At 41.7% G+C, this 16,902-nt stretch overlaps 1 protein-coding gene across 7 annotated transcripts in view; it reads left to right on the plus strand.

Moving 5' to 3' along the window:
* The window catches only part of plekha6 (pleckstrin homology domain containing A6), a 70,013-nt gene that overhangs the window by 27,311 nt on the left and 25,800 nt on the right, over positions 1 to 16,902 (plus strand). Inside the window, exons 7-12 of one of the 7 annotated variants that reach the window (XM_086117789.1) lie at positions 2,085 to 2,272; positions 3,648 to 4,184; positions 7,582 to 8,062; positions 8,405 to 8,491; positions 11,704 to 11,757; positions 11,948 to 12,028. In XM_086117789.1, the coding sequence (XP_085973915.1) occupies positions 2,085 to 2,272; positions 3,648 to 4,184; positions 7,582 to 8,062; positions 8,405 to 8,491; positions 11,704 to 11,757; positions 11,948 to 12,028 (1,428 nt within the window). Of the gene's footprint in view, positions 1 to 217; positions 1,702 to 2,084; positions 2,273 to 3,647; positions 4,185 to 7,581; positions 8,063 to 8,404; positions 8,492 to 11,703; positions 11,758 to 11,947; positions 12,029 to 16,902 lie in introns of those variants that run through there. The other 6 variants (XM_086117785.1, XM_086117788.1, XM_086117783.1 and 3 more) reach the window with 6 other exon arrangements.

Genomic DNA, 16,902 nt, shown 5'->3' on the forward strand with positions numbered 1-16,902 from the left:
ACTTAGTTCTGATTTATCATTATATTTAATGTTTTGAATTTATCATTTTAACTCTGATTGATGTAGGTTGTTTGTACTATTTTTTTGAATTTGTTTTTTAGATTAAATATTTTAATCGTTTGACAGCTCTAATATATATATATATATATATATATATATATATATATATATATATATATATATATGAGAGCGAGAGAGAAAGATGTAGCTATACACACACTACTCATAAAAAGTGAGGGATATTAGGCCTTCAGGTGAAATTTCAGCACGCGCATAAAATGCATTCAAACCTTTACAGATGAACTTAATGTGACCACCTCTAAGCTTTTGATTGCACATGTCCAACTGTTAAATGTTTCAGTAATTTTTGCACAAGTTGCTTCATGGCAAAATTTACAACAGGTGTTTGATACTTGAATCAACCAATAAATGTCGTGGTTCAATTTGAGCTGGTGTTTTAACAGTCTTCTTCATCATGTTATTCACATTTTGACATCATGAGGCACCTAACAATGGTCAGACGGTTGCGTGCAAGTTGTGTGACACACGTTTCATGAATTATAATTTTTAAAAATTTGTTTATTAAAGGGCAGCCCGGTAGTCCAGTGGTTAGCACGTCGACCTCACAGTGCACAGGTTGTGGGTTTGATCCCGGCTTCGGCCTTCCTGTGTGGAGTTTGCATCTTTTCCCCGGGCCTGCGTGGGTTTTCTCCGGGTACTCCGGTTTCCTCCCACATTCCATAAACCATGCATGGCATGCTGATTGAACACTCCAAATAGTCCTTAGGTGTGAGTGTGAGCGCGAATGGTTGTTCGTTTCTGTGTGCCCTGCGATTGGCCTGCGACCGGTTCAGGGTGTCCCCCGCCTACTGCCCGAAGACAGCTGGGATAAACTCCAGCACCCCCCGCGACCCTAGTGAGGATAAAGCGGTTCGGAAAATGAATAAATGTTTATTAAAATAAATATTCGCACATATACAAGAAAGAGCAATGAAACATATCTTTTAAAATTAAAGTTTTTTTAGTTGAGATTCAGTTTGGCCCTTAGGGCAAGAGCATTTTTGTTATTTGTGAACTATTTTCAAACATTCTTTTCTCTTAGTTTTTGTGTGTTTTTTTTAGATTTTATCTCAGGAACTGCATGTTTTTAGTATTTTGTATGTCGATTTATTTATTATTATTATTATTTTTTTATGAGTAGGACATAAAACGCCCTCTGATTCTGGAATGAACCATATATTGTTGAAATGGAAAGTGGTGCCATGGTTAAAAACATCAGCTTCAGAGACCTTCAAGATGGAAGATAGAAGATTCTCTTCTCTAGATATTCTCTTCTTTGGCTCTGCTGCCATCTAGTGGAAGTTGTCAAAATACTTGTCTGAGCGGTTTGAACTGGAAGTAACTGTTGACTTTAGAATAGAATGTGCTTTTATTTAACCAGGATGAATAATTAAGTGCGTATAAGGTTGCATTTTTTAAAAAAAAATTCCACTTTAAATTTCAAATGTCTTCCATTATTTTTTCACATACAAACACAAAACAAATCAAATCTTTAACATTCAAAGACTCAACATGACCATTGTAATCCCAACCCGAACCCTGACACTCTCCTTGTCTCTTCTTTTTTCCACATTGTATTTATCCACCCCATGAGCTCTACTGGCCTTCACTCCTTGTTTCCTGTTTGGGTATAAAAGTAAAGTAGGTACAAGTGGTGACTGTTTCTCTTATCAACTCTTTGGTGCCAATATGCATGCCGATTTACATTATAGTGCAAGTTGCAATGGTTCCCATTGGCAAAGCACAGGAAAATTACACAAAACTGATTTTTGTTGATCTTGAAGCAATTTGTCCAATTCATCAAAACGATCGTGTTGTATTACTGCTCACTCCACAGCAAATTTCTGCATCATCATGTCCATCGAACATTACTTCAGCAAAAGCAGACACAACTTTGCATCTGGGCAAGCATCTCCCATGCATGCGGAGATTCATTTATTGCTAATGGTTTGCACGGAAATCATTACGAATGTGTTCCAAGACTGTTGTTCTTATCTGCTCTTGTTTTGTTGACCTCTCTACAGGTGTGGTCGAAAGAGGAAGAGGAGCAGGAAGAAAATGGGGAGTTGAAAGCCCCTGTTGTGTTTTGCGTACAGGCGGAACATGCTGGAACCAGGACATATTACTTCAGCACAGACAGCTATGAAGAGCAAAAGGAGTGGATCACAGCCATGAGCGAGGCTGCAGAGGTCAACGTCAATCCATCCCGCAGGTGTTGCACCTACATATACACAGAACCAACAAATGAAATATTGAATAATATGTTTCATACGGGCAGCATGGTCGACACATCTGCCTCACAGTTCTGAGGTTCAGAGTTTGAATTTCCGTCCTTACTTTCCTTTGTGAACTTTGCGAATGTTCTCCCTTGGGAATGCTATGGCAGCTTCCTCTCAGATTCCAATAACATGCATGCCTGAAGTTTATCGAAATCAGTGGTGTCCAAACGATGGAGCGGGGGGTGGGGGGTGGCATTTGCTGTCCATTTTGTAGCAGCCTGCAGTATTTATTGAAATTAAAAACTTGACTGGACCCGTGTCATTTGGCTGCAGTGTACTACCGTTTTTTTCATAGTTTGGTCGGGGTTGCGATTTATACTCTGGAGCGATTTATGTGTGAAATTATTAACACATGAGAGTGGCTGCCTTTCCAGCAGCTCCTATATTTTGTTGTTCTACTTCTTCCTTTCATAACTTTGCTGCTGTGAATTGGGAATTTCTCCATTGCGAGACTAATAAAGGTTTTCTTATCTTATCTTATGATTATATCATTTCACATGTTATTTTTACATTAAACCACAAGAGGGCGGTCTCGGCCTGTGTTGATAAATCGACGATGAATCTGATGTAAGTGACGCAGAAGAGGAAGCGGCGCATCGTCTACATCCCGAGTTGGGGGAGTTGTTTAAAAGTGACACCGAAGATGAAGATTTCATTGGATTTAGTGATTTGGAGTGAACCTGATAGTTTGGTAAACTTGTTAGCCTGTTCTTTATGCTAGAGTTATCTGAATAACTCTTACTATGTTACGTCGTTACTGACATAACCAGGCACATCAGTCATGTAACGTGAGTATACCATACACTTATTCAGTCTGTTGTTCTATAGTTTTATTTTAATTTTAAATTGCCTTTCAAGATGACATGTATGTTTTTGGTGTTGGATTTTATCAAATAAATTTCCCCTAAAAATGCGACCTATACTCCAGTGCGACCTATATATGTTTTTTTCCTTCTTAATTATGCATTTTTTGGCTGGTGCGATTTATAATCGGGAGCGACGTATAATCTGAAAAATACGGTACTTAATTTCGTGATAGGGCAAGAGAAGAGAAGAAGAGAATGAAATTCATTCTCATCATTTCTATTCATAATCCGCCGTGAATAAAGGTAATTCATTTGGGCAGACCTACGCTCGTGGATTATAGGGCCACCCCCCAAACCAATCCGCTTGGCTCCAGTTCACCTGTGACCCAATAAGGGCTAGTGGTTTAGAAAGTGAATGCATAATATAAAAGTGTATGTCCCCGTATGTGTCATTTAATGAAATTATTGATTTTATTTTAATTTAATTTAATTTATTTTTCAGATCAAATGCGGCTGTCACAGTGGACCAGGCCATGGTGACAAGAAACACCGATCCGCTAATAGAACTGAAACAACAGACAGCACCAAACAAAAATGACAATGGGGTAGACAACTTGGAAACGGCCTCTCTGTCAACTCCTTGTTCTGATCAGGACACAGTGAAGAACAATGGGAGACAAGAAGACTGTGGAGGAAAAACTGAAGATGAAGGTGGGGGGCCCGGTAGTGGCCATTTTCAAACAAACCACAATCCAAATGGTTGGAATAAGCATTTCCCTCCCAGCTCCACGCCCCAAAACTACAACGGTAAACCCCCTCAATCCCAAAGTCACAGCACTTGTGCACATCAAAAACAACCCCAAGCGAGTGTCAACTCACCCAATGACACAAAAGAACAGCACCAGAATGTGGTGTTGAGGAGGGGTTTTGTTCCCAGAACTGCCCCTGAGAGAGTAGCCCAAAGGAAAAGCTCAATGGCACAGCTACAGCATTGGGTCAACCAGCGGCGGGTCATGGTGTCCCAGGAGGACATGAACAGGTATACCTTGTTGTCATAAATATGGGCATATGTGGTTTTTAAAACTTCCAAATGAGTTTTGGAGGACCCCTCCTCCCCTTGTTAATAATTATGCATGTAGGATTTAAATTGGGGAGGTCCAGTGGTTAGCTCACAGTGCAGAGGTACCGGGTTCAATTCCAGCTCCGGCCTCCCTGTGTGGAGTTTGCATGTTCTCCCCTCGCCTGAGTGGGTTTTCTCCGGGTACTCCGGTTTTCTCCCACATTCCAAAAACATGCATGGCAGGCTGATTGAACACTCTAAATTGTCCCTAGGTGTGAGTGTGAGTGTGGATGGTTGTTTGTCTCTGTGTGCCCTGCGACTGGCTGGCAACTGGTTCAGAGTGTCCCCCGCCTACTGCCCGAAGACAGCTGGGTTAGCCTCCAGCACCCCCCCCCCCCGCGACTCTTGTGAGGATAAGCGGAACAGAAAATGGATGGATGGATGGATTTAAATTAAACCTTTGAATTTTAGTTTTTCGGGGATACATTTTTGCATATGTTGTTCCTCTTGTCTAATTAGATCCATCCATCCATCCATTTTCCGAACCGCTCGATCCTCACTAGGGTCGCGGGGGGTGCTGGAGCCTATCCCAGCTGTCTTTGGGCAGTAGGCGGGGGACACCCTGAATCAGTTGCCAGCCAATCGCAGGGCACACAGAGACGAACAACCATCCACGCCCACACTCACACCTAGGGACAATTTAGAGCGTCCAATCAGCCTGCCATGCATGTTTTTGGAATGTGGGAGGAAACCGGAGCACCCGGAGAAAACCCACGCAGGCCCGGGGAGAACATGCAAACTCCACACAGGGAGGCCGGAGCTGGAATCGAACCCGGTACCTCTGCACTGTGAAGCCGACGTGCTAACTACTGGACTACCGGGCCGCCCTTGTCTAATTAGATTATTGAAATAACTTTTAGTCAGGTTTGATCATTAGTTTACCAAATGAGACTAGCTAAAGGGGAATTTCAAAAGTGAGGTTGTTGTTTAACTTTCTTAAAACAAATGTATTACCCAAAGGGGCTTTCTCTTGATGAAAAGTCCATTGCCTTGAAAAAGGAATAAAACAACAAGAACACATTAGTGAAATTGTCGTATTGTTAAAGGTACAGTGTGTAGTGTTTAACTCCATCTACTGGTGAACTAAGAAAATGCAATGAACTGAGCTCAAAAGTGGTGCCTTCGAGAAACAACAATTTGCAACCCTACTACCCATTTCTTCAGCAGGGGTGCAAGCATAATATCGTTCCAAATGACTTCTTATATTCCCTCAAGTGACAGAGTTTGTGTGTGCCATTTGATACACATGCTGTAGTCATCATATTGAGGAACTAATTTAGCTAAGTTTGTCTCCTTCGGGGGCGGCCCGGTAGTCCAGTGGTTAGCACGTTGACTTCACAGTGCAGAGGTACCGGGTTCAATTCCAGCTCCGGCCTCCCTGTGTGGAGTTTGCATGTTCTCCCCGGGCCTGCGTGGGTTTTCTCCGGGTACTCCGGTTTCCTCCCACATTCCAAAAACATGCATGGCAGGCTGATTGATCACTCTAAATTGTCCCGAGGTGTGAGTGAGGGTGTGCATGGTTGTTCGTCTCTGTGTGCCCTGCGATTGGCTGGCTACCAATTCGGGGTGTCCCCCGCCTACTGCCCGAAGACAGCTGGGATAGGCTCCAGCACCCCCGCGACCCTAGTGAGGATCAAGCGGTTCGGAAGATGAATGAATGAATGTCTCATTCGGGTATCCATAGCAGAAAGATGGCGGCGAAACATGGCAGCCTCTGGTAGCCTCCTGTGGGGGAGGAGCGCCCAATCTATCACCTACGATTACATTTTTTTTAAAAATTACGATGATGTGATGATGTGATTGAACATATTATTTTGCATATGAAATTGCTGTATTTTCCGCACTATAGGGCGCACCAAAAAGTCTTCCATTTTCTTAAAAGCTCACCGAGCACCTTAAAATCCGGTGCCTCTTGTGTATGGTCATTACGGTAATACATCGACTCCAATGGCTCCTTCCTGGAGACATGCTTCCAATGTTATAACTTGCTGTTGGTTCAGTGAACTGTGTCGCTGCTTTATTAAATAGGTTTTTGTTGCAGTTCCGAAAAAATGAGAGCTGTGGTGTTAATTTTTTAAAACGCACTCTTTATGATTGTCTTTCACAGTCTCAACAAATACAATTACACCTGTCAGTCTCCGGCCTTTTCTTCTTCCTTCGACTCGAGAGGCGTTCATGACTGCCTCGGAAAAACGTAAATTAACTATTCCTTCATTGAAACTACGGAAATTGAAAATAATGCATCAAAACAGAAAATCAAGTGAGGAAATCACAAAATAAATTCTTTAGCCCCCCCCCCCCCCTACAGAATTTATTTTGTGATTTCCTCGTTTGTGAATACAGTACATAACAAAGGAATAAATAACAAACACTTCTGAGACAGTCCAGTCTCCTACATTTTACTAACATTTGATCTTTCTGTTGGAGTTATGCTCAAGGAAATGCCAAAATAAATTCTCTAGGGGGGCTACAGATGTTATTTTGTGATTTCCTCGCTTGATTTTCTGTTTTGATGCATTACTGTGTTTTTGATTTTCGTAGTTTCATTGAAATAATCGTTAATTTACATTTATTGGAGGCGGTCGTGAACATCTCTTGAGTCAAATGAAGGGCGGTGGCTCCATCTAGTGGATGCATTGTAGATTGCGCCTTATAACGCGGTGCATTTAATATATGAAAAAAAAATTGCAAAATGGACAATTCATTGAAGGTGCGCCTCATAATCCAGTGCGCCTTTTCGTGCGCCTATTCGTATTTATTGTGAAATAATGAAAATTGAATAATCAACCATTTCTCACACGCTGTTCCATTAAATAATTAAAAGTGTAGTAACATTTTGAACAGTCAAACAAATGTATACACGCAGCTGACTTTGTACGAAAGTACGAAACATTGTGATACTGTATGTTTATATACATTGTTTTCTACTACTTTGTGTTGTTTGAATTTTGCCTCACCTACCTGTCTGCTCCTGCCAGATTAAAACAAGGCTCATATTGTAAGGGAGATTTGGTTTTAATATCTGACAAATTTAAAACTGTGATTAGTTGTAAATCGCAATGGAAGTCACTTCTGTTCCCTGCAAACAAATGAGGTGAACTAAAATATTTCCGAATGTACTGATGTCTTATACTGTTCAATTCCTGCGAAATAATCAGTGGCAACTATACTATGTTATTCTATACAGTATTTTTTTGAGCTGGCTGAATGCCGCACAGCCACCTCATGATATGGAGAAGTGCTTCTTTACTTCCAATACGTTTTCTCGCTCAAAGGCTTAAATCCCATCGGATTTGCTTTGTACCTTTTCTTCCAGTCCATCCCATCATTACCCAGCGAGCCAAGGCTTCAACTACTATGGCTACTCTCGTGGCCCGCAGTATTTGGAGGAGTACCCGCTGTACCCACCAGGAGTCCGGCCTGACAGCATTTGCTCCGTCTCTGCAGTGGGGGGATATGACCACCGCTGGACTGTTGAGGAAAAGCGGCACTCACTGAGGGACGGGCCTCACCAGTTTTATGGTCCACCAACGCCCAGGGACTCTTGGGGACCACATTACTACGGTGGAGTTGATAAGTCTATGAGACGCCTGTCCATCCAGCCGCGTTCCAGATCTGTGCCCAGGTCACCATCCTTGTCCTCCCGAGGGGCCTACTCGCCAGTATCGCACAACTTTGCCTCACCGGTTCGATCACCGTCGGCACGGTTTGACCGGTTTTCGGGGAGAATGAGGGATGATGTGATCTACGCTGATCCGTCTGTCTATAACCTAAGGAGATCGCTCAGCTCGCCAAAGGTGAGAGCACAACACTGTCATGGTGGATGATCATATTGAATTAATATTTAAAAATATAATAATAAAAAATCGACTTAACGTTAGAGCACAATCAACTGACGTTTCTCTGAAATTTGAGGTTGTAGTTTTATAAAGGCGTGAACAATTAAGGCGCAACATCGAAACAACTCAAATGTCTTTATTTAATTTTAGAGTTTTGTTTTACGGAACCGCAGAAAGAGAAGAAAGAAAGAATGAAAGATGAATGTTGTGACCATTTTCACCTTTCCCAAGTCTAACGTCCGTGCTGTCATTCTTGCCTCCTTTTGACTCTTTCCTCGTTATCGTCTTCCCTCCCTTTAGTATGACTACTCTGGTGATAGGAGGTCCATAAATCAAGGACTATTCCACCACAACTACCCCGTATCCCCTTCCATCCACCATAAAATGGTATGTGCTGCCCATGTGCTGCAATGCTTAACAATCAAGAGAGCATCACAGAACATACAGAAATAGTCATGCGGTGGTCGACCCGTTGTTTTGAAAAAAGTGAAGCTTTGCTTCGCAGCTGCAAACAATAAGTACTATCTTGGCCATCTAGAGATCAATTTCTTCCAGACTCTTCCAGTTCTCCTCAGTAGTTTTTTTGTACTCAGTTTCAAATACCGTATTTTCACGACCATTCGGTGCACCGTATGGTTGGGCGCAGTCTCATTAATGGGTGCTATTTCTGTATTTTACACATAGACAAAACGCACTGTATTATTTGGGCGCAGTTTTACAGTGGTAAAACATACGCCAGCTTAAACATACGGCATGCATGCGCGCACGCTAAAAACACGTTAGCTTGTAGCATACGGTAGCATGCCAAGACATACAGATACAAGCTAAAAACACGTTTTTAAAGAGGCAACGGAAGCAAAACTGAATTCCGTTGTATTTTATTTAGCCATCGTACAATGTACTCACGTTTTTCGATCAATCATCACCCAGAAATCCATCAAAGTCCTCATCCTCTGTATCAGAATTGAACAATTGTGCAAGTACCGGTAATCCATCAAAAACGCAGTGTTCCCTCTCGTTGTCAGTCACTCTCATTACCATGTGGCTCCACAGAAATGATGCCGGCTTTGCCAAAAACTCGAACAACAGTGCAAGCAGACAGGTTCGTCCAAGCAGCCACAATCCATTCGCAAATTGTGGCGTAACTCGCCCAGCGCTGCCTCTCACTCTTTGTAAAGTTGTGTTTGCCATCAACCATCCATTGTTCCAATGCCGCTCGCAACTTTACTTTGAACGCCTGGTCGCAACTTTGCTTTGAACGCCCGGTCGCAACTTTACTTTGAACGCCCGGTCGCAACTTTACTTTGAACGCCCGGTTGATGCCGATGTCCAGCGGTTGGATTTCATTAGTCAAGCCTCCGGGAATAACGGCAAGCTCAGAGTTCATTTGCTTGACTTGGTTTTTCACCGCTGCTGTGAGATGGGCACGCATGCCAAAAGCATAACCGATGGCTTGAAGTTTGAACTGAGCTTCGTAGGCGTGTCTCTTTGTAGAATTTATTTTCGGGGGTTCTTAGAAACCAAAACCGAAGTTGTTTTGCAACAATGCACATAGCCACACTCTATACAGGTGTTGGTACCTGCTTGGGGCGTCCCTTTAGCGTCCACTTACACGCCCACCCTTCACTCATTGGCGGACTTCTTCGCCGCATGCCTGTCCTCACTCACGTCTGCCTTTTCTCTCTCTCTCTCTCTCTCTCTCTCTCTCTCTCTCTCTCTCTCTCTCTCTCTCTCTCTCCATATATGTATATATACACGCCCACCCTTCACTGATTGTCCGACTTCTTTGCCGCATGCCTGTCCACAGTCACTTCCGCCTTTTCTCTATATAAACAGCGTGTCGGCTGTCAGTCAGGTTTTGGAGCTCAGCGCATACACAAGACGCTGCGCATCATACGGCGTCCTGTCCATTTTGGAGGAAATTTGAGACTTTTAATGACGCCTCATAGTCGTGAAAATACGGTATATTTGAATGTTTCAAGTGCGCACTGTCGGCTTTTGAGAAAACTGAATGCTTTTAGGTGCGCCTTATAGTGCGGAGAATACGGTATATATGTAGAGTGTTTCACCCCTTTTGCACTAAAATGCTGAAATGTAAAATAGCCGCTTGCCAAGTCATAATAGCTTGTGAAAACCAGGTACCACCGTTGTAACTTGTGAGTCAGTTGTGTGTGCAAGCATGCCAAACAGATACCCTACGGGTGGCACAAACCACTGTTGGTGATTAATTTGTTGGATGCATTACAGTACTTGTACAGTCTCATCTAGTGTTATTTGGACATGCAACTCATAATTATGTTTATTTTAGCACCATTTCCGCTTCATCTTAAATTTTCTTCATTTCATAGCCATTTGTTGCAATGCAATGTGCCACCATAATTGATTACACACTCTGAACTTGAACCAGTACTAGCGAGCTATATGGATTCCTCACATCACATTTGTGTGTTGCATAGCTCAAACAAAGAAATGAGCTATGCGAGCATTGACCGACCATTTCTTTGTTCACTGTCAATGACGGTGAACAAAGAAATGAGCTGTCATAGACACGTAGTGTAAAGTCTAAGAGGAAGCAGACTGCAAATCCCATACGCAGTTCGGTGAAATCAACGTTGCGGCCATTATGTAATAGGCATGTTTAATTTCCACGGCTAGGACACATCAGCCAGCTTCTTTCTGTCGCTCATAGCAGCCCTATTTCCACTCAACAAAAATTGATCACACCAGTCAGGCTGATGCTTTGATTAAAATAAAATGATATTTCTCGGGGTACTCCGGTATCCTCCCACATTCCAAAAACAAGCATGGCAGGTTATTGGAACACTCTAAATTGTCCTTAGGTGTGAGTGTGAGTGTGAAATGTTGTTTGCGTATCCTGCGATTGGCTGGCACCCAGTTCAGGGTGTATCGCGCATCTTGCCCAAAGACAGCGGAGATAGGCTCCACCACGCCCCGCGACCCTTGTGAGGATGAGCAGATTAAATATGGATGGATGGATATATTCCTCAAATTGAGACCAACAAAAATACAGATGTTTACCCGTACAAGAATAACACACATTCCTTATTCGATCAACTCATATTTGGATTATGGTTTTGCTTTCCAAACAGTTAACTCAAACTTGTTTGAAAAGCATTGATGGAGTTAATATATGCATGACCCTGCATGACCCCTACATCATGCATCAGTCCATCTGTTAATTTAATTGCTTCCGTTTTTCCTTGAGCGTGGGGTAAAATTAACATTTCCTTCTTATTCCAAACATCTGGAGTCTTTTTTTACTTGTCATCTTATTTTGCACTCCTTTACAAACAATTTTTGGCATGCATAAAATGGTGATTAGCAGACAGCCAAGTATTGCACATGTCAAATATTTAATCGGGTTAATATTAAATTTCCTTGGAAATGTCGCTATTGTTTTTAAACTACAGCACAGTAAATCATTTTAAAGAGTAAACTACAAAATGAAATTGTCTGTCCAGTGAAGGCGACTGGGTGCTTTGTTTGCTCTGCTTCTGTCTGATCTGAAATTTGTCGGTCAATGCTGCATGTGTCTGTGTGTTCACCTTATTTGTCACTGTTGCTGCTGCTTGGTTCAGGACGACATATTAGATCTCCAGCTCCAACGCAACTTGGATTATTTAGACCAGCAGGTAGGCGCACACATCTGCATTGTTTGTAAAATCATATTCCATTCAGCCATCTTTTATTTGCCCTATTCCCGTACGAGGAATACTTGAATAATCTCCTTCATTTAAAAGTAAAAGGTGTTCCAGTCGCCTTCAAATCCAGGTTGTTGTGAACGTGAAGTTTTTTATTTGTTAATTTGAGCTGAATCTTCAGGTGCTGGAGGGAAGCCGGTTATTTGGTATGGTTACTCGAAGGGTGGAGAGGTCCTCCTCTGCAGCAAAGCTCTGCATACAAGTAAGAGAGGAGAGCCAGCGCAGCAGGGAGGCAGGCTTTTCAGATGGCAAAACTGCTTTGTGCAGCAGGTTCAAGCTGCACCAATCATCCACCAGATGGAATCACACCTTTGATCCTGACACTATTTGATAACTTTCGAGTGAAACGTTGCAGCAACAGAATCAATCCTCACTCAAGGCCAAAATGCAGCAATTCAGCCGATACCGTAATACACTCTTTCCTAAGCCTGCCTCTCTTTTCGTCGTATTTTTGTCTGCATGCAATGTTCTCCTGATAACTTCACCGTTGTTTCTTTCTTTTTTTCCACATAACTACGACATTTGTCCTGTCATTTGTCACGTTTGCTAAAATCCAAAATTGTTTGTTGATACAAACCCAATTCCAGTGAAGGTGGGATGTTACGTTCAACAAAAATAAACAGAACAGCAATGGTTTGCAAATCATGTTCGACCTATATTTAATACACGACAAAGGCAAGATAGTTCATGTTCAAACTGATCAAATGTATTGTTCTCGGCAAACAGTCATAACGTTTGAATTGGATAGCTGCAACACGTTCCAAAAAAGGAACTGCAGGCAGGCCAGCTTAGTATCCACACTCGTTGACTATGAAGCCACGCTGTTGTAAGACGTGCAGAATGTGGTTTGGCATTGTCTTGCTGAAATAAGCGGCCATGAAAAAGACGTTGCTTGTCTGGCAGCATATGTTTCTCCAAAACCTTGTATGTACCGTTCAGCATGAATGGTGCCTTCACATACCGTCACAGATGCTGCCTTTTAAACTTTACGTCCATAGCACTTGGAATGGTTCTTTCCCTCTTCGTCCACAATTTCCAAAACCTATTTGAAATGTGAATTCGTCAGACCACACGGGATTTTTCCACTCCGCATCAGTCCATTTTAGATGAGCTCGAGGCCCAGAGAAGCCGGTGGCGTTTCTGAGTAATGTTAACACTTTGCATAGAGGGGTTTTAAGTTGCACTTCGGGATGTAGCGCCGAACTGTATTCACTGACATGGGTTTATGAAGTGTTCCCGAGCCTATGTGATGATATCCTTTACACATTGATGTCGGTTTTTGATGCAGTCCTGCCTGAGGGATTGATGGTCACGGGCAGTCAAAGTTGGTTTTGGGCTTTGCCGCTTTGATAAGATAAGCAAACTTTTATTGTCTCACAATGGAGAAACTCCCACTTCACAGCAGCAAAGTTATGAGAGGAAGAAGTAGAAGAACAAAATAAATAGGAGCTGCCTGAAAGGCAGCCACTCTCGCGGCGCCATCTTGAAGTCAAAATAACACAGCAAAACACATAAGACATAGACAGTCGTGCAATCTTAATCACTTTGATGAATGCTGAAGCTATTGATGATATGGAGATGACAAAATCCCTACATTCCTTGCAACTGCATATTGAGGAGCATTGTCCTTAAGCTGTTCGACCATTTTCTCATGCAGTTGTTCACAAAAAGGAGAACCATGCCCCATCTTTGCTTGTGAATGAGTGAGCATTTCAGGGAAGCTCCTTGTACACCAAATCATGGCACCTACCTGTTGTTTAGCCTGTTCACCTGTGGCATGTTCCAAACAAGTGTTTGATGAGCATTCCTCAACTTTCATCGTCTTTTTTTTTTCCTTGCCACCTTTTTTGGAACTTGTTGCAGCCATAAAATTCATGACGATTTGCTGAAAACCATACATTTGATCAATTCGAACATGAAATATCTTGTCAAGTTCAAGCCAACTTTTTTTTGTCAAATGTAGCAACATACAGCACAGATGAAATTTCTTTCCTCTCAACCACAGGAGAGAGAGGAGCAGCTGCGGGTACCCGTGCCGCGATCAACAGAACAGTTAACATAAAATAACAAAATAATACAACACAACACATACGACACAGACAGTCATGCAATCTTAACCACTTTTTCTGCATGCACGTTGTTGTTTGAAGCAGTTAGCGATGAAAGAGGAGAGACTTAAAGTGTCCTTTCAGCAGTGAATCAGAGACGTCATGCTGAAAAAGTGCACACGTCTGCTACAGGCTAAGTTTGAAAGCAAACAAGAAGCTGAAGCTTGTCTTTGTAGTGCATTCAAGTAAATATAGGTTGAACATGATTTGCAAATCATTGTATGCTGTTTTTATTAATGTTTAACACAACAGCCGAACTTCGCTGAAATAGGGTTTGTCTGTGCATGGCTTTGTGAATGACGTGCTAACATTTACAAAGACTGCGCAAGTCTTTAAATATTTTTCTGAGAAGTCATTGTTACATGTGGCATATGCTTTTTAAGGAGGCTCGTGCAAAGATTTATGTGAGAAGACCTCATCTTAGTTTAATCTCATTCAATATAAAATATATATATATGAATTGGGTATTAGGTTTTAGCCTGTAATGTAAATGTATATATATATATATATATATATATATATATACATACACAGTATATATATACAATACAATACATGCTGATTTATATAGCGCTTTCACAACAGCAACAGCTGTAACAAAGCGCTTCACAAAACAGTTAACATAAAGTAAAATAATAAACACAACACATAACATAAAACACGGACAGTCGTGCAGTCCTAACCACTTTTCTGTCACACGCTTTGTTGTTTTAAGCAGTTTGAGATGAAAGAGGAGAGAATCAAAGTGTCCTTTAACCAGTGGATCAGAGACGTCATGCTCAGAATGTGCACACGTCGGCTACAAGCTAAGTTTCAAAGTCAACAAGAAGCTGTAGCATCCACTGACGAAAAAAAGAGATTGGTTCACTTCTCCTGTCCCATGGAAATCCATTTCAATTCCAAGCAGCGACTCTCAGTTCTAAATACGCACCGGCGCTCTGCGCCAACGCTCCTCTCTCCTCATCCTCAACTTCAGCAGCCATCCATCCAGCCGCACCAACGCCGACTGTCCAACAGCGCCGACATAGCCACTGAATAAAACGGGTTTGTGAAAAATGCTGCCCAATACAGGCGCAAAAAACGCAAGCGCCCCAGGTCTGTCCAGCACCGACAGCCAATGGCGCCGACATTCCTCCAAATCAACATCTGTGCTGGTACAGGCGTGCTGCCGAGAAGGCTCAACCACCAAGCACAGATACTTCTCCTTTGACAAATGTCGTGGCCAAAAAGCGCTGAAAACAGTCCATATCAGGTCCACACGATGAAACAACAAACAACATGTGACAAAACAAAAGACAAAAATACCAAAAAAGCAAGGCTCTTGAAGAGCACTCGGGCGCCTACTCGGGGTGTGTATATATATATATATATATATATATATATATATAGCTAATAACAACTGCAGGTTTGGAGGGAAAGAGTCACTGGGAGCCGAACAACTCATAGACTAACTAATAGAGCATTTTAATTACACTATACTTCAGACACGGGTTTAAATGAATTTTAATCTACAGAAAAGAATGACCACAAAAAAACATCATATTTCATTGTCACATAAGGCTTCTGACCCTTTGCATAAATCTCCACTCAACTCAACTGTATTTATAGAGCACTTTCAAACAGCCATCGCTGCACACAAAGTGTCCACAAGTCATCAAATGTGACAGACCAATAGGCGTTATAGGTAGCATATATCATCGTTCTGAGATGAGGCTCCAAAAATTAGCTCTGTTTGCGGGTTGTTCGTGATGAGTTTATTGTGCTACCTCAGGATTGATTATGACTGAGGGGGGGGGGGGGGGTGCGAGGACTTTTCTGGCATCAAATGTATAAACCTATCAGTAGAATGAGAAAGGGTGCCTAAATGCACGCTGTGCCTTTACCACAACATTGCACTCCATGACTGGCGGCATAAACAATGTGCAGATATTTTGACCAGTGGTCCCCCCTGCACCCCCCCCCCCCCCTCTCCCCTCCATAAAAGTATCTAAATTCAGTCACAGCCTGGATTTTTATTTTATTTATTTTTTTTGGGTGGTCAAAATGAGATTATCCTCCCTCGTGTTTTTTTCTGGATTAGATTACTAAAACCCAGTCTAGAAACGAAAATAATTTTGCTTGAGATTATAGCCCCGAATAGTAAGTGTTTGGGTGCATCAATGTGCTTTTGACCTCTTGTTCTAATTCCACCCCGAGAAGAAAATTGCATATTTTACAGAAGCCCTTGTTTGATTTCAAGCTGAACTGTCAGCCTTGCAGACACACAAGTACTGATGATCTTTTCCTCCCAACATATGATGTATGAAATACATTATTTCACAGCCCCTTGTAAGCAACTCCATTGTCAACTTGACTCATTTTATTAGCCCTTCATCTCACTTTACATACAATAGTCCACTTTGTGTTTTTATATGGTTTTGCGGTGGTGATGGTTGATTTCAGATAAAGTCGCTTTCCGTACCATCAAGCACCCCGTAAAGTTTTGTAAATCATTTTTATCTGCAAAACAATGTTATTTCACTCATTACATTCATTTTCTGTCAATAAATGTATTTTTAATTTCAACATAAACCATGTTGACCGCCATGCTACACATTACATTGTACAGACCAAGTTTTCTAATTTGTCTGTTTTCATCAACAGTTTTATCTGTGGAATGTTACAAGTCACAAAATGTTTACTTGCGTGTTTGTTTTTGTTTGTGTAATGGGGAACATTCCATATATACATGAAATAAAAATGTGTTTCAAAATTAAATGGATCTTGAACATAATGAGGACTTCAAATTGGAGACTGTATGAAATAATTTTCCGATTTACTAAAAAAACAGATACAATGGTGCTTTCAGATGCAAAGTTTAAGTCGCATGTTATTAAAAAAGAAAATATCACTTTAAAAAAGTATACTATATCAAAACAGACACATAACAAACTAATTGAACGCAAATGATTAAACCATTTGTGCAACA

Source organism: Hippocampus guttulatus, chromosome 8 (assembly GCF_054856545.1).
Source record: "Hippocampus guttulatus isolate MCC_2025c chromosome 8, RoL_Hgut_1.0, whole genome shotgun sequence".
Classification (NCBI taxonomy): Eukaryota; Metazoa; Chordata; class Actinopteri; order Syngnathiformes; family Syngnathidae; genus Hippocampus; species Hippocampus guttulatus.